General features: G+C 37.6%; 1 protein-coding gene across 1 annotated transcript; it reads right to left on the bottom strand.

Annotated features, from left to right (window-relative positions):
- Window positions 1–725: 725 nt before the first annotated feature.
- LOC124156614 (DNA polymerase delta subunit 2) lies at window positions 726–24,947 on the bottom strand. The gene is made up of 10 exons (XM_046531258.1): window positions 24,652–24,947; window positions 24,320–24,447; window positions 24,096–24,219; window positions 23,839–23,983; window positions 20,893–21,047; window positions 18,592–18,740; window positions 14,434–14,526; window positions 3,460–3,652; window positions 1,015–1,116; window positions 726–934 (listed from the first exon to the last, which is right to left on the bottom strand). The coding sequence occupies exons 1-10, from the start codon at window positions 24,866–24,868 to the stop codon at window positions 828–830; spliced, it is 1,413 nt and encodes a 470-aa protein (XP_046387214.1). The 5' UTR covers window positions 24,869–24,947; the 3' UTR covers window positions 726–827.
- Between the last annotated feature and the right edge of the window lie 58 nt (window positions 24,948–25,005).

Consider the following 25,005-nt stretch of genomic DNA (forward strand, 5'->3'; position numbering starts at 1 on the left):
ACATCAGAAATAAATGAATCCCATTTCTGAAATTTATTGGGCATTTATATTTAGAGAGAACCCCGGTGTGTAGGGATATCCTAGCTCGCATAGACTGAGAGAACGAGAAGAGTTATTTAAAAAAGTTCTGTAGCCACATTTCTACCAAACCTCACACCATTTTCCCTCGAAAGTAGGCAAAAACATTAACTTTTCACTCCGAAAATCGCAATTTTGCATGGGTGCAAGCCGATGCACAACCTCTAAATGTTGTCCCATTGAGTCCAAATTTATTTTAAGCTTCATCTCATAGTTTAAAGTGAACTAAAATATTCTTATTCACTCCATTTTACATACAGATTGGTTGTGTGGGTCTGACTATCTGTGAATGACTGTACATATATCATGACTATCTAATGGCCGCATCAAAGGCACAAACCGTTCTGGTGATTATTCTCATATAATATATAAAAAAATATGCGGATCAAAATTAGCAATTTTAAAAATGAGATGGTATGCACAAAATAATTAATAATAAGAATGCCAATCGATCCTCTTACTTGAAAGATCAAACGAAACTATTTAAAAAGAAAGGAACTTTGAATTAAAATATTGCTGGCTAACATTAAATGATCAAAAGTTGATAATTCAGGTAACATCTGACAAACACTTTCAATCACACTCCAATTGGTTCAGCATGCCACATAAGCCACAGCTTACCTTACAAATATCAAGGCAAAATTCTCACCATATAGTTTATTTTCCTTAAATTCAAACATTTTTATAAAAAATTCAGTTTTTCACTGGCTGAAACTCAAACCTTAGAAAATTTTCAAATGAACTCACTATTATCCCATAACATCAAAGGTAATGGGTTCACAATCTAAATTAGATAAATTAACGAGTATAGCTGTTTTACTGGTGGAAAATTCAGGAATGCAAATTAACCTGGTTCCTGTGAACAGAGAGAAGGAATGTATAATTAATACATTCAGTAGAGATTTGCTAATTCATCTTTATATGAGATTTAAATACCTTTGTAGAAATCAGTTTGAAATTTTTCCTGGTTCCCAGCAAAATAGAGGTCCGGTTTTTGAGTCATGACAAAAGGGTCTTCATCGTAGTACGGGTAGCACGCTAGAACAAACAAAGCCAATTAATTGACCTAATCAAATCCTCAAAGAATTGAAGAGCTGAAAATGTGCTTTCAACTCATCTCTTCATCAATCAAAATAACAACAAATCACATCAGATATCACATTTGTAATTTACCAAATGCAATCACTTCAAATCACAAATCCAATCAATGATTTGATAAACACCAACCATTAAAAGTACAGTGGAACCTCGTTAAAGCGAGTACGGGCTATAGCGACACCCCCGCTATTACGAGAGATAGTCGATGCACCGTCAATTGACCCTATAATAAGCGTGTTAAAACATTCGTTTTTACGAGACCCTTTCGGTGTTGGCTCTCGCCATAGCGAGGGTTTCACCGCCGGAAGACTTTCATCAAGACTCCTTAACCTCTGTAATTGCTAGCGATCTGTTAGAAATGAAGGTAATGGAGTGCTCAGTCTCAAATTTATGTGGTAAATTGTCGTTCGATAAATATAATGATTGACGAAACAATGCTTTGCATGATTTTTATTCAGTGCGGCGCTTATTATTGTTTGAATAGTTAGTCGTTATTTGAGTAAGGAAATTTAGTGATGCAAAAAAACATCGCCTTTCGCCTGGATTTATGCTTACGTTTATCGGATAGATGTTTATCTGTCGCCGCACCACTCCTGTTCCTGTATATCTGTCCGCAACAGGTATATTGGCTATTATTTGCTCCACCTCCCGTAAAGCGACAATTCGCTATAGCGAGTGTTTATTAGTGCACCGTGGGGTGTCGTTATATCGAGGTTGCACTGTACAACACAGCCAGAAGAAGTATTAATTGCAACAACACTTCATTTGATAAAAGGATGTACAAATTTAATAAATTTCAATAAAACTACATTAACATTTGGGAAGCAAGCATTGCATTCCCAGTAGCAAATAAATTCGATAGCAAATTTACCAGAAACCATAGACATTCCCATTAAAAGCATTGGATATGGTTGTTAGTTTAATCATTCACCATTGAAATATCATTGAGAACAGAGTTGGTGCTGAACTATATTTGTTAACTCTCACAAAATACTTCTTCTTGCAAAATCTTAAAATTCCCCCAAGTAAGTGAGTTTCCATTTTCCCTTCACGTAGGACATAGTACATGTGCCGCAGGATAATAATTAGTAAATCAGTCCCTGAGAGATATTTCAAAGACTCTTGGCCCAATGGTCTTGGTGAGCCATGACAAATGTTTAGCCCATACTCAAAGTAATTTTCCAGTCAGGCACAAAAACATAATTTCCAATTTTTTTAAATCTTACATATTTCCACCATCAGTGAAAAAATGAGAAAATTAAAAATATGTCAAGTTAGAACATACTGTGGGGAGTAATGGGTTATATTTTAAAAATGTTTTTGGTTTCATTTATAACATTAAAGCTTTGCAATTTTCCCACTTATTACCAATGCTACCCTTCATTGACTTACCTGCCCACCACTACATACATGTCACCCAGTGCCTGTTGCTCCATTCGCCCATTTCCATTTCACTTCTCACAGTCCCAAAATATCTATTCCCCTTTCCCCATCTCCTTCCTGATATTTTATGCTCAGCCCCTCCTCATCATAACCCTAATGGTCCATGTCCCTACATTCATTTCTCTCATCTCCATCTTGCTGGTCTCCTTTTCTTCTTCATTGGTCGTTAATGATAAGTCTCTGCAAGAGTTTTGCATGCCAACGAGCTAGAGGTCCCTCACTAACTCGCAGTCGTAACTCACTCCCACCCTCATAGGTTGGGTCTCATCGCAACTTTGTAGCCCAGGTAAGAGGCCTCATAAGGTAAGAATAATAAAAACTTTGAAGATCACCCACTTTTCATGAGTTGGTGATGTCATTACACTTTTAGTTCATTCATGGAGAACGTGTGAAGGGAAGGCTCACTCACAAAGGTGCAAGCAACAATGAACCACGAGAGGCCGAGGAGAAGCAGAAGGGTGACCTGCCCCACCAGAGCATGTGACCTCATCAACTTAGCTGCAACAGAGTTCAGACTATCAACCTTTTGCTCAAAATAGCTGAAATGTAGATGATGCATGCATTGAAAAATGGAAAAATACGGATTTCCTCATTTTTGAATCTCCATCAATTTCAACAATTTGAAGAAACTGGTGACCCAGCCCATTGTCTATGCCCATTCATTCCCCACAGCAGCATCACTGCTCAAGAAGAAGCAAATAGCTGGGGTTGCAACAAACCAATGGGTTTCCCAATAAACATGTGATAAGAATCAAAAACTTTAATTTTGAGATTTCTAGAACATGTGCGCACTTTCGGTGCTAGGTGCTAAAATTGGTTATCACGAGGGTATGTACTTACGTAGAGTGTCTGGGCATGTGGGGGCAAGATGAGCCCACTGCAGGGAAGATCGCAGAATGGCGAGTGGGTCCTCAAGGCGGGAGAAGCGTGCAATGTCATCGACGGGCTGGCCCGAGGAACCGACAACCAGTTTCCCACCAATCTCACACTCGTGAGGGTTGGTCACCCCGTGGAAGGTGGGATAGCGACTCGACTGCCAAAATAGAAGGCATTTTCATGGTTAGACACTGCAAGCCATCTGTTTACCAAAAAAAGGCTTCTCCTCACTGGCTTCCATGAAGCTGGTCTTTCGAGTGTTTTGCATGCTCAAAACAACATAAACTGAGAGACAGGGAATCCTACCCACTAGAGATGTGTCGGTTCTGGCACCCACTTCTCGGTACTGCCGGTTCTTAGCCTGTGGAACTGGTATCAAGAGCCGATTGCATTAAGTCAGTTCTTTGAAACCGTCTCGGTGCAGTGGCGAGAATTTAGATTTGACGCCCAAATCCAGAATGGTCTGCAATGTAGTCGAGGCCAAAAAGTGAAAAAACAAAAGATTAAAAAATGCATGTACATATTACTTTCCGATTGCATGGCATCCACATTTTTTTCTTTTGAGAGTTGCTTGTTAACACGAGCATTTAAGGGTTCGTCAGTTTGTCGCTCTCACCAAAATTGTAACATTTCCATAGCCGCAGCCGCTTTCAAAGGAGATGACTTTTCGCCAGCTACCGTCCATGGTACCGCGCCATTCTTTCAACTTACCATGTGTCTCCATGGAAGTCTTCAAACGAGTAGAATAGTGCAATTGACGACACGGCGCCCATTTCAAACTGGCCCGGCGATGTGCCGTCTACAGCATGAAATACAGACAATACTACATTGAGGCCGCTTTCAGACCATAAGACTTTTGGCCGGCCGTCGGTTAAGTAAAATTCAGGCAGCCTTCAGACGAGATGACTCTCTGCAACGCTGAGTGCCGTGAATGGCAGCCGGCAGAAAATCATTTCGTCTGAAAGTGGTCTTAAGATTGAATCATGTATACATATACAGTAATTCTTCAACATACGAGCAAGATGAGTTTCAAGATTATGTTCGTAAGTTGTTAAAGGCCTATGCAAGGCATCGAAAAGTGTGGTTACCCTGCAGAATGCAACACTGCATTACTTTTTTGCCTTTGCTCACGGCCACTCAGTTTATCCATGGTGTCTCTGCACTGGCTTGTTGAGCAGTTTATTGTTGAGGTTATAAGAACTGTGACAGTGAAGCATGCGAATAAGTTGCCAATTTAAGTAACAATTTAAGCTACATCGCAAATGACAGAATATATTTTGAACTGACTCACTAGTTACAACAAATTAACAGATGATGTCATCAGAATTTGGGGGAGTTTCACTAATGATCCTGATGCTACGCAGTACATACGTAAACTGTGTATCCAAGCATATTTCGCACGGCTCTTCGAAATCAACATCGATCACCACTGTTTTCAGTGAATGCCTGAAGTAGTACTGCAGGCAATATTTCTGCCACAAAAAGAATACATTGGACCCAGATGTGGTAAAAATGTTGAATTTTTAAAATCAAAACCTGGAGAAAGAACCAGAGGCTGCCTGATGTTATGTGACATATTGGTCGATCTTTTACAACATGTTATTTAAAGTTTTTACTTGTTAAATAAAATTATGAAGACCATCTTACTTTTTACAGAGCTTTCCTGATAATTTACCTCTTTAGTGGAATTATTTTCATTCACTTGTTGTGGTTGTTCATTTAAATTTGCTATCAATTCTGATAATAAGAGTTCGTCCTTGGAACCGAGTATCGAGAAGTGAAAACTGATGGGGGAGAACCGGACCAGTACCGAGAACCAAAAAAATTTAAGAACCAACTCAACATTACTCTCCACCAATCAGGGAAGAGATCACTCAGAGAGGCAACCAATCAGTAGGCAGTTAGACAGAATGGGATACAAAAGACCAAGAAAAGAGCACAGCAGCACCTTTGACCTGAACACGCCATAATGATCACTGGCAAAACTGTCGTCAACTGCAAAACTGTCGTCACCTGCAAAGCTGGATGCGGTGCAATCCGAAAGGACCATACACACATCAAGCCAATGTGCAATTTCAGTACTTACTGCTATGACCCACGATTGTAGGCACACATTTTTTCAAAAATGATCCAATTTAAAAATTCGTGATCTTAAAATGTGCGAAGTGGTGAGAAAAAAATGATGAAAAAGTTTCAGGTTCGTGCGACGTTGGATATCCGTGCCTGAGGCACCTAAAAGTGCTTATAAGGCCTAAATGCAGTTATGTATTTTGAATGCTGAGTTTTTCGACGCAGAAAAAAAGTTTTCTAAGGTAAACATGATATTTTACAGACCCTTGGCTAACTTCTAACAAACTTCACATTCACCTAAGAATTGTTGCAGCTACTCACCAGTCACAAAGAGTGTGCAAACCAACACGTGGAGATGGATAGAGTAAAAGGGCCACAGTAAAAGCTTTCCCAATGGCAAAAAGTAAACTTTGATAGTTATGCATGAAAAGAAACGAGATGTCAATCAATTGCATCAACACATTCACCTAGTGAAAATCCTATTTTTCCTCCTCCTTTTCACTTAAGGTATTCTTTTTATAAACTTGCATTGACAAATGAATCATATTGTCCCTGGCTTGTCATTATTACTCACTCCAGATCCACTCTGCCAGCACGTAAGGTGAAGCCATGGGGGCACGTGGTGGGCGCCTTTGAGGCAGCGTTTCGGCATGAAGGAATCAAGATACGACAAAATGGTTGAAAGATATGCCCAGGGGAATCTAAAATATCATGTTTACCTTAGAAAACTTTTTATCTGGGTCAAAAAACTCAACATTCAAAATAACTGCATTTAGGCCCCTCCGACGACGCACGAACCTGAAATTTTTCCATCATTTTTTTCTCACCACTTTGCACATTTTGAGATCACAAATTTTTAAATTGGATCAATTTTGAAAAATAAGCACCGGCCTAATGGCACATGGTACAAAGTGACAACCAGCCTTCACCATTCAACTCAGATCAAATCTGTTCACTATAATCAATCCTTATGCGTATGTACCTGACGAGGAAGAAAATAAATTATTTTTAACTTAAATTCAATAAGTTTGTCTGAGCAAAACTTTTCTTATGTCTCCCTTCATTTCCCCACCTCTGCATCACACCTCAGTTCTCCACTGCTAGGGCAAACTTTTTTTCGAGAACACTGCTTATTCCACTGAACTTGGCCCATGAACATATCATCATAGAATGCCAAAGGCACCAGACCCTTACTAATTGTAAGATACCAGAAATGTCCTAAACCCTATTTACTACAGTATTTTCAATGTCTGCTTTTACATATTTGAAGCGTAATTTGAAAAAGATAAGTTTCTTTAACAAATCTAAATCATTTTTTTGAGCAGGCAGTAGAGCAGGGGCACTAAATCACTGAAGAGCACAATTTATAGCAAAAATACATTCACTTGAGGGAGACCACCCTCCTTGAATTATGCAGCAGCACTTGAGCTGTTTCCTCTTGGGCACAAGTGCAGCCATAATGGAACCAGAGTAAAAATGTACGACCTATAAATTAGAAATGAACTTAAAATATACACTATACATTCATGATGGGAAATGTACGTATTTCTCATGAAAGTAAACAAAATGAACTAATTTAGTGTGCATTAAAAAATCCTAGGACACACCTCCAATATTTGCAGAAAGGAAAAAAAAATATGCACACCTCCCGATCCATGTTAGCAGCCCAAAGGGAGTTGACGGCAAAAAATAAACCGTGTGGGGAATGGATTGTAGCAATCAGAAATTTGCAAAAATAGTTTTCTAGGTATTTGCGACCAAATTGCAAGGTGGCATGTACTACATGAGCACTTTCTTTTTTTTTTGAACCACCATATTGTACAGCCTTCTCAGTAATCATGAAAGCAATCAAGATAAACCAGTAGACTAAAATGGACTTTTATTCTTGTGCCCAACAGGATGATGAATGCATATACAAACAATGATAAGACAAACTTGAAACACAAGTAGACGAGCTAATGGCAGGACACATGTACTTGTTATGCGCAAGGGAAGTGTTGAGAGGAACCTTGAAATCAGAAGTACAAACACTTTCATGGCAACGCCCTTCCAAGATGAATGGGAAAAAAAAAGGAGCCAAAATAGAACTGGGCCCATGACCCATGTTGCTTGACATAAACATAAGAGCAAACGTTAGTCAACGAAGAATGGTCAGGAGGAAAGAACTAGAATGCAAACCCTCTGTGACTAGCTACCCCTAATGGTCAGGCTCCCTTATCTGCTTCGCGCAATGCTATAAGTGAACCTAATACTGTTAAAACTAAAGTGAAGGTGTTACACCTAATCATTCAGTGCTTACGGCACAAAATTAATGTTCTGGAATTATTTTTGAGTGAACATGATCCTGATGTTGTCTGCATTTCGGAGCACTGGTTAAACTCCGATGAGTTAAGTACTTTCAAAATCGAGGGGTATAATATTTGCTCCTCCTATTGTCGAACTCTTTGCAAAAATGGTGGTGTATTGATTCTTGTTAAACAAATTATTAGTGTACGAAACATTCGATTTATAAATCCAAGTATTGAGCGTGACTATGAATGTTGTGGAATCCTAATTGACATTGGTGGCACTGCCATTGCAATTGTATGTGTTTATCGATCTCCTAGTGGTGATTTTTCTATTTTTCTGGATTTGTTAAGTAATGTTATTCCAATCTTTGTAAAGAATGCTAAGAACACAATTCTCTGTGGGGACTTCAATATTGATTTCAGCTTGAAATCCACCCAGTCGAGGATGTTACTTGATTCGCTAAGATCATTCAATTTTGTCCCTACTGTGTTTTGTCCTACTCGGGTAACTCAATCTTCATCCACAACTATTGATAATATTTTCTTAGATATGCCGTCTACTGAAAGTCTTATCATTGATACACACTTTTCTGACCACAAAGCCCAAATGATTGAGATCAATACTCAATGTTGGTCAAACCCTAAGAACCCTCATGCTTATCATAAACGATCGTTCTCACCTTCATCCCAAGCATATTTTCAATGTTTACTGCAGCAGCAGTCCTGGGAATCAGTATATGGCGGGGATGATTTTAATACTAAATTTGATAACTTTTTATCTACTGTCTTGTATTGCTTTGATGTATCTTTTCCTCTAAAAGCTGTGAGGACTTGTTCTAACTCAAAGAAAAAGTGGGTTTCAGATGAAATTAGAGCCTCATCTACTCGTTTAAGGCAGGTTTTTAATGAATTAAAATCAAGTGGCTCTCAGTCAATTGAAAGAGCTTACAAAACTCTAAAAAGTGAACATAGAATTTTGATTGATGAGACAAAAAGAAAATTCAATATGTCCATCATTAGTTCTGCTACTAACCCATGCAAAGCTGCCTGGAATATCATTAAAAACAGTAGTAGTTCTAAAACTTCTTCATCTAATATTAGTGCTGTTCTTCATGAAGGTTCAATAATATCAGAAAAAACTGCTATAGCTGACCTGTTCAATGTTAACTTTCTGAATGTCAATAATAATCTACTTACTCCCTATAACCAATCTAAGTATCCTGCCAACGCTGTTCACTCCAAGGGATATTTAGCCCACTCTATTTTTCTTTACCCCACTGATGAGAAGGAAATGAATAATATACTTGTTAAAATAAGTAGGAAACGCTCCTCTGGCATTGATAACATTCCAGGTTCTCTGTGGAAAGGAAATGTAAAAATGGCAATAATACCCCCATTAACATATTTAGTTAACGAGTCTCTCTCTCTGGGAATTTTTCCTGATAAATTAAAAGTGGCTAAGGTTATTCCTATCTTTAAGAATGGTGACCCCCAAGATATAAATAATTACCGACCGATCTCAGTCCTTTCAGTGTTTTCTAAGGTTTTTGAAAAGGTCATCTTCAACAGATTGTTATCATTCTTAACAAAATTTGACATCCTCTCAAAATCTCAATTTGGTTTCATGAGAAATAGGTCTACTGAAACTGCCTTAGCGGAGTTCATTCATGTACTGATATCTGAACTTGACAACCAGAACTCTGTTACAGGTGTATTTTATGACCTTAAAAAAGCGTTTGATTCAGTTGATCATGGAATCTTACTTCTCAAACTCAATAGTTATGGGATTTCTGGAATTGCCAATACCTGGATACAATCTTTCCTAAGTGCTAGATCCCAAGTTGTAAGTATCTACTCTTCTGGTATTGGTTCTCACACATCTTCTACTCCTTTGGCAGTCACTAGAGGTGTACCTCAAGGCTCCATTTTAGGTCCTCTTCTTTTTCTTGTCTACATTAATGATCTCCCCTCTTATTTTAATGGTGGGACAGTGGTCATGTATGCAGATGATACGGCACATTTATTGTTCTCTAAATACTTCAACCATGATGAAGTGCAACAAAATATCAGTTCAATGAATAAGTGGTGTGTTGATAATAGAGTTCTTATCAATGAAAAAAAATCTACTTTTATACAATTTCGTACTCCTCAGAGGGAAAGAATTTGTACTCCTCTTCTCAGGCTAAATGGTAAAATTTTATGCTCTTCGGCAGAAACTAGGTACCTAGGTCTATATGTTCACGAAACATTATCTTGGGAAGTGCATATAGACAATCTTTGCACCAAAGTGGCAACCGGTTGTTATTTATTAAGAAGAATTAAAGCTCTCTCAGATATTAAAACAGCCCTTTTGGTCTACCATGCCCATGTTCATAGCCGATTGAAATATGGAATAGTAGTTTGGGGCCATTCTCACCATACTACGAGGCTTTTTAAACTTCAAAAATGGGCCATCAGGATCTTAAGCAACACTCCAGGGAGAAGTAGTTGCCAGACACACTTTAAATCCCTAGGAATACTAACATTACCTAGTCTGTATATATATTCTACTGTTATTTTTGTCTGTCTCCATAAAAGTTTCTTTGGAATTGAAATTAATGCTGATGTACATAATCATAACACCAGAGCGTCCAGGGATTTTAGGGTGGTCACTCATAGCCTCACCCTCTTTAGTAAAAACCCCCTTTATGCAGGGGTGAAATTGTTCAACTGCCTCCCACATAAATTAAGGGAAACAAAACCCTTTTCACTGTTCAAATCCCAACTGTATAAATACCTCCTCAGTAATTCCTTCTATTCTGTGGATGAATTTATTTCGTTGAAGTGGAATACTTGACTGGTACTTGTATATATATTTATGACCTATGTATATTTTATTTTCCTCTATTTTGACTTGCTCTATACATGTAACTGCATGTCCTGGAGCGAATAAATAAATAAATAAATAAATGTTTTCAAGATACTGAGGATTTTAAACTGGAGGAAGAACTAAAATCCCAACAAGTGATTTCATGAAATTTTACTGCGTAAAAATTGAAATACATAATATTATATAATAAAAGTACATATATTTCTTTCATTTATTATCTGTTCTTCCAATCGAAGTCAATCTTGGACCCTCAGATTTTAAAATTTGACAAAACTTTTTGACAATTAACACTCAAATTACGCATCAGAAGCTGATTGAGGGGAGGGAGAAACAAGAACATGAGCTGCAGCTCAAGAGAGGCGCTATGCATGTGGCAGAAAAAAGACGTAATGAAATGTAACAATTGTGAAAATTACTTCTGCATGAAGAATTACAAAAATATCTGCATTCACTGTGAAAATACATCAATCTGAGAAGATGTTTTTACCATGGAACCCAAAACATAAAATAAAAAAGGGTGCATCAAGTCATATATACATACAAATAAAGCTTCTACTAAAAATTATAGGCAAATTGATGCCCCATATAAAGAAATTAACCTTCTAATGAATTAATTTTGCATCTCAGAAGACAATTATTCAATGTACGTACTTAACATAGTAATGGCTAAATGGCATATGCCCAATACAACCTGACCACTAGCATTCCAAAATGTAATGTGCCTGACAAAACGTTAATTCAAACAAGTCATAGTCGAGTAACTAGCAAACTTAAGTAAGGATTAAAAGTGTTAAACACCATATGAATGAGAGGCTGTGAGGCTCCTGCACAGACACACAGAAGTAGGGGAGACTGGGGCACAGTGGGACAGTTTTAGCATTTCATTTTTATTTCCCACAGAATTATTGGAAAATGGAAACTTTTGGTGCCATTGCTTGGAGAGTATATTCTAAAGCGTATAAAAAAATCCGCAAGTAATACAATTGACTTAAAAAAGTTGAAATACTAAAGTTTCTTCTTTGTTGAAAAGTGTTCCACTCTGCCCCAGCCTAGGGCAGAGTGGGACAGGCTTGCATTTGTTAATAAAATATAAAGTTAAAATTAACAAAGGGTAGAAATGAATTAATTATTATTATGTTAAATATACATACAAGCAAACGCATCAATCAAGAAAGTTTTATTCAAGATACATCAGCTGATAGAAAATTTGAAGTCATGTATGTAATTATAAACGTTAAGTCACAATTTTTTTCTTCAAAATTTAATTATTTAATGTCTATAGTTCTGTCAATTATCCTTTGTGGTAAATTAAGTCACTTTATTATAAAATTGTAGCTATTTCTTCCATTTTCTATCCTTTTTTGTAGTCCTTTTATGTGAAAATCTTAAATTTTCTTGACATTTTTAACGCTCATTTTTCAACATTTTCTTATGAGGAGGCTGTTTTATTCTCCCTTTCCTTTGATGATATTAATATTCCAGTCTCTTTTTAACTGGTGTATTCGTAGGTATCTCATATCTTTTCTTTTGTATAGTATTTTTAGATATTAGCCTCATAGATGTTGGACGTATTTCCTCAGGGGGTGACAACTTTGCCCTCTAAAACAAAGTTTCAACCCGGGATGTCCTGGGCTTTCGAGATTCTACTCGGGTACTAAATTAAATTCTAAAGGTGCAACACACTGATCTTTGACAGTGTCTTGGGCAAGGTCTTTGTTATTAAAAATACTTGGGTTAACAGGGCATATCCCGGTTGCACTCAACGTAGAAATAATATGTATTGTTAGATGTAAATGCTTTTTTATATGCTGTACGGCCACTAACTCAGCCAAGTTGCAAATTGTTATTCTCTCTCCTGGGTGGATTATTGGCCATTTGCGGTCATTTTAATATTTTTTCAAAGGGCCGAACACACAGTTATCTAACTGCTGCGGTTTGTGACTGCAGTGAGGAGACAAAGTGAAAAGTACCACCTATTTATTTTTACTAACTCAATAGCATCGTCAGAAATATATGACTCATGGTTATCTAAAATTAGCAATGCAGGATTTTCTTTAAAGCATTTTGCATGAATGATGAAATGTTTTAAAACCAGCAAAAATAAACTGATAGTCATCCATCCAGAAGGGTTTGCGGTATCTACTGATCCTATGGGACACTTAAACAGTATTTTTGGGAGGATTTCATTCTAGATAACACAAAAAGTGGAGGAATTGTATTAACCTGAGCATTGATAATATGGCATAATGTCATTGAGGAACCTCTTTGAGAGGAGGTAACTTCACCTACTGGTAGAAGCCAATGGCTCTTGCCAGTGAGGTTGCCTCTGGTCTCCGAAGGCTAATCGAAGGTTTCCGCTTCATAAAACCGTAAAACAAACCATCATCAGCGATTTCTTTCTGATCGCAGGTTGGCGGGTATTTCTTTCAATTTCTCTGAGCAAACTCATATGCTAATTATTTTGTGCGCAGGGTGTGTGGTGCAGTTGTGCTGCAGTTGTAAGTCAGAGTTCACTATGGTGGTAATTTATTTTATAAGCTACGAATCTCAAAAATTCAATTTATAAATACTTTGCATTAAATAGATAGTATGTAAAAAACATTCTTGTCTCTAAATTCTCTTGAAAAACTAAATTTCAATTTCCTGCTACTCTTCCTTTCACGAAAAACATTGAATGTTCCTGATGAGCAGGCCTGTAGAAAGGAGAAACGTCGCAGCAACTAATGTTTATGAGACTCTCTCTTCTCACTACCTCAAGCTTGCTTTTGGCCAAGACTGAACTGTTCCGTACAAAGAGCACATCTATAAAATGGATGTGGGATTCAGGAAATGTAGACAAATTGTTGCATACGATCGGGGTTCACACTAATTATTCACTTCGGCTTTACTTTTCTTATGTTCATTGCTGTTGCCATTCTGTAGTTTTGTCCTCACATTGTTGAATTGAAATGTACTGCTCAAATCCTAAACTCCTAAAGCATTAATATGGAGCCAAAACACTATAAAGTAAGGTTAAGTGAGAATTTTGAGTGCGTTTAGGTTACAGAGATTGATAGCTTGAAGCACCTGGGCTGTAAGTTGGCATCCAACTGCTCCCCAATCCGAGTTGTCCCACTGTGCCCCAATCCAAGTTGTCCAACTGTGCCCCAATTTCAGCTGTCCCACTGCGCCCCACATGTCCTGAAGTCTTATATTTGTCAGAAAATTTTTAAACATTTTACTTTCGTATAATATGTTTAGTAAAATATTGCAAAGTCTCTAAATAATGTATTTGCCAAGTCTTTCAGCATGAAGCTTGCTATAATTAGGAGAATTGCATTAATACCCACAACATGAAAGTTACGAAAATTATAGCAAACAACATTATAACATTTACGCGAAGCTACATAAGATTATGAAATGAGATTTTTGTGTATTATTCCTCGTGATATGACCTCCTTAATTTTAATACATTTCCCCTTTGACCGAGTAAATTGTTTAAATAAATCAATTGCCCCACTGTACCCCGTGTCCCACTGTACCCCGTGTCCCACTGTGCCCCAGTCTCCCCTATGTCATCTTTGAAAGCAGTATTTTAAAACATATGAATACAAATTGGAATTAAACCTCCTAAAAATGCTCATAATTAAAAATAGATCAAACATCACAAGTCTAACACTAGTTTCTCCTCATTCCAACATTATCCCAAAAAACTCTTTATACTTTACAAACCTGTGGAAAGAGACACCGATGAAGAGGTTGTTGGGGCAGCATGAAGTTGGCTGGATCAAATTCACCCGGCATCAAATCAATAGGAACAGAAGCCTGGGAAAAATCATTATACATTTCTATAGTTATGTTTCACTATAATTACAGTGATTATAAAAATATGATAATGAATGCCTTCGTCAAAACGATAAAAGCTTAAGGGTACATCCTGAAGCAATATATCACAGAAATATACCAATTCACAAGTACCATTGTCTATCATTGAGAAGATTTAAGACTTGATACATCACACACCGATTATATTAGGGCAATTCTAACTTAAAAGCAACATAATCAAACAAAAATTGTACCTCTGATCTATATGGAATCTCAGATTTAGTAGTAGTGACAAAAGTAGCTAATGATGCATTAGAAAATAAGATAGGAGTAAAATGGCAATCACAAGATGTGGGGATGGAAATCTAGAAACAATTCAACTCTAAAAGGTGAAATTTGACCACACTTTAAAGAATTTCACCAGAACAATAATTCATTCCTAGAATAAAAATGGAAAATATGAGAATAAAAAGCTGTAGGGTGGAGATGGAGCTGACACAGAGCAAGCAGTACACCATTCAAGTAAAGCATTCATTCCTAGTCCATGTTCCTACTATGTGGGCACTCAAAAGGAAATTTTTATCACGCCCACTACAAAACTCAGTGCTTGATGAGGTCTTCACTTCTACCATAGACCTATACACACAACATGTACAGGAACATTTATCCACATAATTATAGTAATAAATGGAAACGATAAATGATACCAAACCACAAAACCACTGATTTTAGACCCCCTTCAACTTACATCTTCAAAGTATAATGTTTTTGATAAAATTTTCTCCAAATTATACGATTTTATTTGTTGTCAATTGTCAAAGACAACAATTAAATTAAAGTTTTGAATTAGTAAAGGCTTTCCAATATGTACTAACAAAAACACCCTCCATGCAACATAACAATGGCATTCTTTACCCTTTGAGTACCACACAACGATATAGCATTGTTTGCAGAATGCGCCAGAAGTGCCAACGACGATATATCATTGTCTGTCATGAAGACTGTTAAAACAATGTTTTTTTCATTCACTTAATATTATAACTTGTACATAATACCAAAACAGTTTACTTTTTACCAAATTGCATTATAATTTGAACTGTTGATTGCAATGATCAACATATTTGTAAATTTATATGACCATATGACAGACAGAAATTTCCGAGCGCCATTTTTGGTTCTTACGAAACAGCTTCTTGGTGTTGCACTTCATAAGCCACATTGTTTATTTGCCTAAAATCAACTGACTTTCATCTCATATACCCTGCTTTGTATTTGTATCAGTGGTATTATTTTTGGCTAGTTCCTATTTCATTTTAACTAATTTGAAACATTTTATCCACTGCGAAGCGCATCGCATTCTTTTTCAGAGTGCAAGCAATATATGATCGTTACAGGAAGATACGAGGTTTATATCTCTGCTCTGATACTTCAAAAGATATAATTTGTTGCTGAATGTGCCATTTAAATCATATCTTTGATATTTAGCACTGAAAGAGAGAGGGGAAGATACTACGCGATTGATACAGTGCTACCAATCACAGCTTGTGTATCGGTCAGCTGGGGTGCCGAGTCGACAATGTGACTCCAATTTCCAACCTCGTTTTCATGGTATCTAAGGCTGTAGTAATTGAATTATGGTGATGGTGAGCATAAAAGAACACAATGTTTTGCTGTCGTTTACACAATGAAATTACCCCATCTATATAAAGCTCACAGTTTTGTTCTCATAGCCAGTTTCATTCTGCGACGAGTGGGTATGTAGTCGCATTTTACCTCTTCGAAATTGAAGTAGCCCTATGGCTTAGTAAGTGGCATCAACATAGAGAACTGAGTTAGCGCCTGGTATTGACGATGACAGATCAGTTGAATTTTAAAAATTCGCTAATTGATCATGACGACGATTCTGTGCGAAGTGAGGACAGCGCCCATTCTCGTCGAAACAAGAGTGAAGAGGAACCGTTATCAGACTCAGATGAAAGTGTGATACTCTTTGCTAAGAAGAGACCGGTAATAATTGACTTTAGTGATGATAGCGACAGTTCTGATGAACTTGACAGAGGAAGTGGAAGCAGTGATCACTCTCCACAATTCGTTGAAGTTCGGGGCAATTGTGATTTGGACTTCAGACTCCAAATTTTGAATTTTTGAAAATTCCTGGGCCCAAACGTCTACCGCCACCAAACTCTCTTCCAATTGTGTAATTCAACCTCTACTTTGACATCACATTCTGGAACATGGTTGTAAAGCACACCAACTGAATACTTCACATAATAGAATCTCACCAAATTCGAAAATTCAGAAATGGCATCCAGTCACAGTGGAGAAAATGAGGGCTTTTATTGCGGTGTTTATGGAAATGGGCATCACGAGAAGAAAATCCATTCTTTCCTACTGGTCCACTAATTCTCACTCAATCCCTTGGTTTGGAAAGACATTTTCAAGAAAAAGGTTTCAATTGATTTTGAAATTTATTTTCCATTTGACAGATAACACGAAACCCCTGAATTTTATGCAACAAACATTGCAAAAATAAAATAAAAATTTACTGAAAATGCGAGCAGTTTTCTTTGCGATTATGTGACTGTTTTCTATAAAAACAATGATATTTTACATTTATTTTCGTTTTGTTCATGAAAATAGGATTTTATGTGTCGATTCTTGGGTCAAAAGTGAAAAATTAAATTATTCAATCTTGAAAATTAAACTACAACAATTGTGTTTACCAAAAAACAACAGCCAATATTTTTTTATTTTGATTTAAAAGAAAGAATTCAACACCAAATACAAAAAGAGTTATGCAAAAACAGCAGCAATGCATAAGCAAATTATTAAGTTTTGAGTAAAGGTGTGCGAAATTAGCAAAATAGGTACCAATGGCACTTCTGGGAGTTCCCACAAAAAAGCGTGTGGCACTCAAAAGGTTAAGAAGTACGCATCCACTAGATTTCACCTGATTTCAACGAGCTAATAAGCAACCTCCACCTGGGCAATTGCACCATTTGATGATATGGGCATCGTTTCCTTAGAGGAATTGAAACGAGTCGCACCATACACTGAGGATTTTCACTTCTCCTCCAGCACAAAAACTCCCAAAACCTCATTTTTATTTTGCTGAGTTTATGAGGCACACTACCACTGACTGTCTCATACTATGTTTCATTTTAACGTATAGATGTCATTATCATTACTACAAAACACAACATCCACCTATGACAAGTTCATGATTCCATCCAGATAATGCATGACACCATTCCCCTCCATTTCAGCACCACATGCGCCAGTGGCACAGGGATGAGGGTTTAGGGGGATAAAACTCCCCCAGAGCTGAGAGAAACTTTTAAGTTTAATCCATTTTACTTAATTTGATTAATGCACTTACAGAAGAGTGTAAGGATTAATAAAATATCCCTCATAAAGCCATAAAACTCACCATTTCGAACCAATTATCTTAAAAGTTTTCTGTGAGAGGGCCCCCGTACCTCCTGTTTACCCTGGAGGGTATACCACACACCCCAGGTCTAGTTGCGCCTAAAGCCCCCCTTGCCTTAATTCCTAGCTGCACTACATCCCACCACAGTACCAACAATTATTACTCCGCACAGCCACAACAAAGTATGTATATGCATACGCATTAAATTGAAACTAAAACCTTGAACGAGGTGGTAGGACTCCGTTGCTGAAATACATATGTACATAAAATAGAAAGTCCCTCACGTACACGGAGAAGAGGGTACAGGTTAAAGAGAGTGCAGCAACTTCCCTCAGACACCACTTGAGTTGAGAATGTACCTCCATCATTTGAATCAAATTCCCCACTCACACAGCTCATGGTTAACAACAACATCTGCTGGCACATCTATTTTTTTAGGCCCAGGTTTGAATGACTCAACAAATTTAAAGACAGTTAAGAAATTATTAGAGGCATAGGAACGAATGAATAACTCACCAAATACATATTATGATATTAAAGACATTGATGCAGGCCAGTAAAAATCATTAGCAAGGATGGTATATTCATAGTATTCATTATAAAAGGATTTAATAAGAGAATGTAATGTCACTTACAGCGAGTTGGGTGAATATGTCGTCACACATTTGCAGAGACTTCAATGAGCCAGTTACTCCTCGGAAAGATGCCCCGCCACCTATAGGAGCCATGATGGCACTCACGGAACTTGTTGCTTTCCTTCCCACTTTTCCACACACAGAGTTGCCTGCAAAAGAAGGGAGCCGGAAACACTTTACACATTAACTTTAGAGAAGCCCAGATGAGCTAATTTGTACATGCAAGCAAAAATCAACACATGTGTAATCTAACTCAACTTGTTAAAGGGCCACAAACAAGTTTCATTAAAATGGCTGACTTTAGTTGGCCAGCAAATTTTGATTTTGACATTGGGGTGGGCCAGGGGAGGGGTGGGCCAGGGGAGGGGTGGGCCAGGGGAGGGGTGGGCCAGGGGAGGGGTGGCGCAATGAGCTTCAGCCCACACAAAACTTCGTCCCTTCAGGCGAACGCCTACAATACACGCCTGCTGAGGAGGGCATTTGCCGAGGGACACCTAATCTCAGAAAACTCCACTTATCCATATTGCGACATTTCATTATGCATGACACCAATACAAAGACCAGATATCAGCTGAAAATTAACAAAAAGATAACTAAGATATTAGTATGCAGCAAAAGAGAGGAGGCTAAGACAAACATCAACCTAGGAAAGCATAAGCTTGAAGAGGTGAACGAGTTCTCTTACCTGGGAAGCCAAATTACCAGCAATGGACAAAGCAAGAAAGATATACTCAGTAGAATAGTGCAGGCGAAGAGGGCTTTGTACAAAAAGAAGACTCTTCTTACAGCTGAGAATACAGGCATAGAAGTAAGGAAACAATTCATCAGATAAGGAGCACGTTTCTCTATGGAAGCAAGGCTTGGATGTTGACAGCAGCAGATAAGTCAAGAGTGGAAGCATTCGAAATGTGGTGCAACCAAAGAATGATGAAGATAAAATGGATCGACCGTCTGAATAACGAGAAAGTGCTAAGAAGAGTGGGAGAAAAGAGAAGTCTTCTAGAAACCATATGGAGAAGACAGGACAACTTAGTGGACCACATTATGAGGCATAGTGGCACGAATAAAAGAATCTTAGAAAGACGTGTGGTGAAGGGAGGAAGGGCAAGGGACGGCCCCGAATGAGTTACGTAGTACAGGTTATAAAGGATGTAAAAGAGAAGAAATACATCGCGCTATGAAAAGGCTATCAGATAGGAGAGAGGAATGGAGAGCTGCTTCAAACCAATCTTAGGACTGATGACTAATGATGATTATAGTGTCACCTTTGGTCCTTTTGCTAATATCCTTTACAAAAGGAACATTTTTAGTGATAAGAAGTTGGAAATATTCAGCGAATCAAACTGAGCATTTAATCACCAAAACCCATTACATCAGTAAAATTCAATCAAATGCATCACAATGTGTCGACAACGAGCACAAATTCTTTTGTCGTAGCCCACGTCTCACCTGGAATGGGGTTTACTTTGCCACGCCACTTATAAACACACTTGGGATTGAAACTGGATAAACAAACATTCGCTTCAGTGGAGCAGTGAGTTAACTATCCACTTTCAAACGTAAATGTGTACAGACCAAACCTTAAAGGCGGCAGGTTGGATTCTGCACTCAAGATGTGGACTTTTTCTGATCATTCACTTTTCACAGAACATAGCTAGTAGTCTCAAAGGATTGAATTCAAAGATTAAAATCATGATTAAATATTTCATAAAATTCAGCTCAAACTGTGCACAACCAACCAACCAAAGGGGTCAAATTTCACTGTGTCGCATACCCTCAACTCACAAACCAAAACCATTAGCACCTTGTACCACCAACAATTACTGCTTTTGCCCCCTTCTCTAGGGCAGAGGGTTTGGCTAAACAAAGTAAAAGAAGGATCCAGAGCAAATGGGCACCTTAACTCCACCGTTTATGCTTACATCTCCAAGTCAGGTTCAAACTGTACTCATTTGCTATCTTAGGGATCAAAATATTTTCAAGAGTGTTAATCACCAAAACTTCATTTATGCATCCAAATTAACATTTATTTAAAATTTGTGATCGTCCAGATGTTATCAATTGAATTATTCCCTTCTCGGGTACAATGGAATTATTTTCTTGGATAGTTGAGTGGAAGAAACAAAGTATCTTTCATCAGTAATATGAAGCCCTTCCACTACGTACAAGCTTCAAGTTTCCATTTAATTGAGACATTTAAATACGAATAATCTTGTGGTCTCCCAGACCGCACATTACTGATAGTGTAACAAGAATTGCACGTCCCTAGTTTACACTAATTCTCCCGCACATTGTACCCACCAGCAATAATAATACGAACAATTCCCCGAATCTGCTGCTCTTGCTCCTCAGGGTCCCCACTCATTCCAGTCACCCAATCAGCAAGCATCTGCATCGGCAAAAGAGAATCTCCAGAGAGGCTAGCAACATCCAATCCAGACACAAGAAGGATATAGCTGTGAACAAAATATTCGAGTCAATCCAAAGCCACATTAGAACTGTTGCTAGTAAGCATAAAAATATTTTGACAGAGTCTAAGGCGTCCATAATATGAACACTTACACTTCTCCACTCTTCCATTTTTTTAAAACTCACGGAAGAAAATTAATTTGCCTTTAGCACTGACATAAATACAGGTTCTAGAAGTGAGAGAACAGAGGGATGAAGCAGATTGGGTGAGTGGTGTTTGGAAGGAGGGGGAGCAAATATAGGCACCGTGGGAGAAGGGGAGAGCGAAATGTTTTGGAACTCTATTGAGGGATCTCGTGGTTATGAGTGAGCACAAACGGATTGCTTGAGAAGGGTTGGGTGGCGGGAAGAGGAATTCCCATGGCCTAAAACGTCCAATGAGAGAGAGAGGAAAGGAAGCGTGAAAGGGGAGATCTAGGGGCTGAGAGGAGAGAGCTCCCATCTGAGGTGTGTTTCCCACCACCTCACCCCTCCATCCCAAGAATCGGCATTCAAGCCTGTGCTCCTCATGCAAAATTGGCCCTCCACCTTCACATGCCTCTGCGAGCTGAAACTAGTAACATTTATTTTAATGAAACATTGCAAAATTGTATCTATTAAAAATATTCCTCATGATAAGCAGAGCTGCCAGCCACCCCCAACACTGCCTTCCCAATGTCTGGGCATGCATGAAACTTTCCAACACATCTAACACTTAAGGAAAAGATGCATTGTTAGTGAAATGTAATTTTAATAAGAACTTTGACTGAAACGGGCTCTATTTATACTGACTAATACTTAGTTGTAAAAAAATTACTCTGCTGAAAATATGCCTCAGCTAAAAATGTTACTGATAATAAAAAATTATTAGTTTGTGTAATTCTCAATTTTTAGTCACATTCTTGCATACGTTCACTCAATGCCTTTTCACATCTAGGTTTATCTTCATAAATACATAGCTGGAATATCAGTGCAATTTTTAGATTCACTACATATCCTACACTTGGCCATGATGCTCTCAGCAATGCCCTGTGTCATCTTCCTGAGAATGAGCTGCTATTGGGTCACCCTCATCGTAACCTTGTAGCTTACACCAGTAGCAATCATAGCATCATACTTTAAGAAACAACAATGCTACGGAAATGTGAACATCACCACAACTTAACAATTTTATACTAAAATACTGTTAAAATTTCCTTTCGTAGTCATTATTCCTAAAGATTGGATCTATGATCTAAGAGCATAAAAAATCCCTCCAGTACCTGGTGCTAAAATCAGAAACATGAATATGGTGAAGTGAAAGGCAATACAAAAGTTTTTTGAAGCACAACATAATCACAGAATGCTATCTAGAATAATAAAAGACAATAATTCCAAATGTTGGGATATTATTGATATTTTTAATTTATGCAGTGTTCAGGTTAAATACTGTTTAAATAATAATAATTAGGTGTTTATAAATAAGCTGATTCAACTAACATTTGAGGCTGTGACTATTATTTCCACTATTTTCTTTGCGATTTCTACATATCTATTATTTGGGAATCAAAATACATTCTCTAATCACATACTGTCATTGCACTCACCACGTTGAATATTGTCAATTTTAAAATGATTTAGGGGTAACTTTTGACTACAACCTACAATTTAATTTTCACTATTTTACAACTCAAGCAAAGTCAACCCATTCGCATCCACAAGAGTACGCAGCCTAAAGCTGGCCACAAACACCACAAGCGCACGGGTACGCAAATGCATAGTGATATCTATCAGTTGATCCTGCAGCTATCTTACAATTTTTTTTGTGATTTTTTGACCAAATAGTGTACAGTGATAGTAGCTGCCAATAAGTGGCTATTTGTAAATGTTTTTCTATTGTAAATCGCCTTAGAAATATATTTATACTTCGACCAAATGCAAGAGCAGCTTACTCTTAACAACACATCAAAATTTGATCAAAATCATCCAAAAAATACTCTATTGAATGTCTTATTTAATCCAACACTACAAATGTGTTCAAATCCTTTAAAAGTCAGCTGTGTTTGGGGTCGATTGGAATCCGAGGGGATGGGTGGGTGGGCGGATGCATGCAAATGGGTCAACCATGAAATGCTACTTGCAACGTTTTCAACCACTTATCCACACAGCACAAAACGGCCACTGGCTAGATGGTGTAGTTCAAAATGGTTTATTTTTGCACGATCTCACGCGTAGAGATCGTAAAATGCTCATTGTGATCGTAAACATCCCAGATAGCACAAACACTTCATGAAAGCATTTTAATCCATTTATAAAAGCATTTCAAAAATGGAGAATAACGTGCAGAAATAGTGAATAAGCCTGCCTAAAAAATGGTTTTTCTCAACCCCAAACACGTCTTTCGATGGCATCTAAAACCTTTTCATGCAATTTTGCTTGTATGTTATACGCAGAGTCACTTACATGCTTACATGATTTATTTAACAAAGACCAAGAACCTGGCATAGAAAAATGAATAAAATTATTGAATTTGAGGTATTTTGCTGTAAATGTGATTATTTAAATTAATTTCATTTTGGGATGTTATTTGTTTTTTCATTCACTATTTATATTTATACATGATACTTTAACCTTAATCACCATTTGACATTTTTCGATTGAATGCCCATAAGACATCAATGGATATCTCTGTGCTGTGTGGGTATATAGTGCAATACTGAGGTATTGTATGTATATATGGTATATTTAGCTTCATGTAATTTTCCATGTATTACACTTTTTAAAATACTCTTTTCCATTGAAAACTCTCCGCTTACTCACCGAGGTGTGGTATTTCCTAATGAAGGTGGAATGCTTACTTTGGAAGAGCTAGTTTTATCTTTATCAGGTGGCCCAGCCCAACAAATGTCATCCACGACGAATTGACCATCGCTGTTCTCATAGCCACGGACTGCACACAAAACCCCTGTTGGCGTAAAAGGTGAATAGAATTACCACGTCAAGGAAATAGTTCGACCAACTTATATGGAAGATATTTTCAATCGCAAGAATAAAGCAATCAATCTTGTTTACTCCACCTGTAACTGCACTATGAATGTCAACTTTGCCAACTAAGCGTATCCTCTGCAGTTCATCCTCCAAAATCAACTGATCAGAATCGTCAGAAAAGTTATGCCTGGGAGGCTGGGGGAGGAGGTTATGCTGTTAAATTAAGGCGAAAGGAAAGCAGTGTTACAACATATAAATTAAACGCGAAAAACTCTATTTTCATAATGCTCTAAGAGCGTTGAAGGTTATTTACTTCTTCACTAATTTCTTTCAAAATGCTTGGCTTAAGTTCCTGGTGCTTGAAAAGAGTTCCCACGACAACGCACTTCTCACCGTCCTCTTCCCTCAACTCGAAGAGCTTCCGTATCGGTATTTTCGCACCTGTAAATTAGAAAATGTTCACGGAATCAGTTTCCCATAAAGTATTCCCCGCAATTTAAACCAAACAAACAAAAGAGAAAACATTGTGAAACGCATGAACATATAAGAACTTCCACTAATTACTTGTAAAATACTGCACCGTAAATTCGAAATCACATGAGTAAAAGAATCATAAATAAAATAGCTCGCCAAGGACAAACTCACCCCATTTTTCTTTACTCCGGTCTTCGAGTATTTTCCTCATTTTGCACAGGCGAACAGCATAAATGTGAGCGAATTGTCTCACATATTCTTTGGATTTAAGCCTGAATCGATCGTTCAAGTCTTTATATTCACTTTTAGTCCGTTCAAATACACTATCAAACTTTCCTAAATTTGAAGGTGATAGTAAATTCCTAGTTGATTCGCCTTCTAAAATCATTTCGGTGGCTTCCTCGTTTATCTTCTCTCTAATAATCCGTCAGACGTAAACATAACATGCAGGCAGTTGGCGCGAAATAAAAAGCGAACATCGATATTCTGTAGAAAACTAACGCGGTACGTTTGAACCGTCGGAAC

Source organism: Ischnura elegans, chromosome 3 (assembly GCF_921293095.1).
Source record: "Ischnura elegans chromosome 3, ioIscEleg1.1, whole genome shotgun sequence".
Classification (NCBI taxonomy): Eukaryota; Metazoa; Arthropoda; class Insecta; order Odonata; family Coenagrionidae; genus Ischnura; species Ischnura elegans.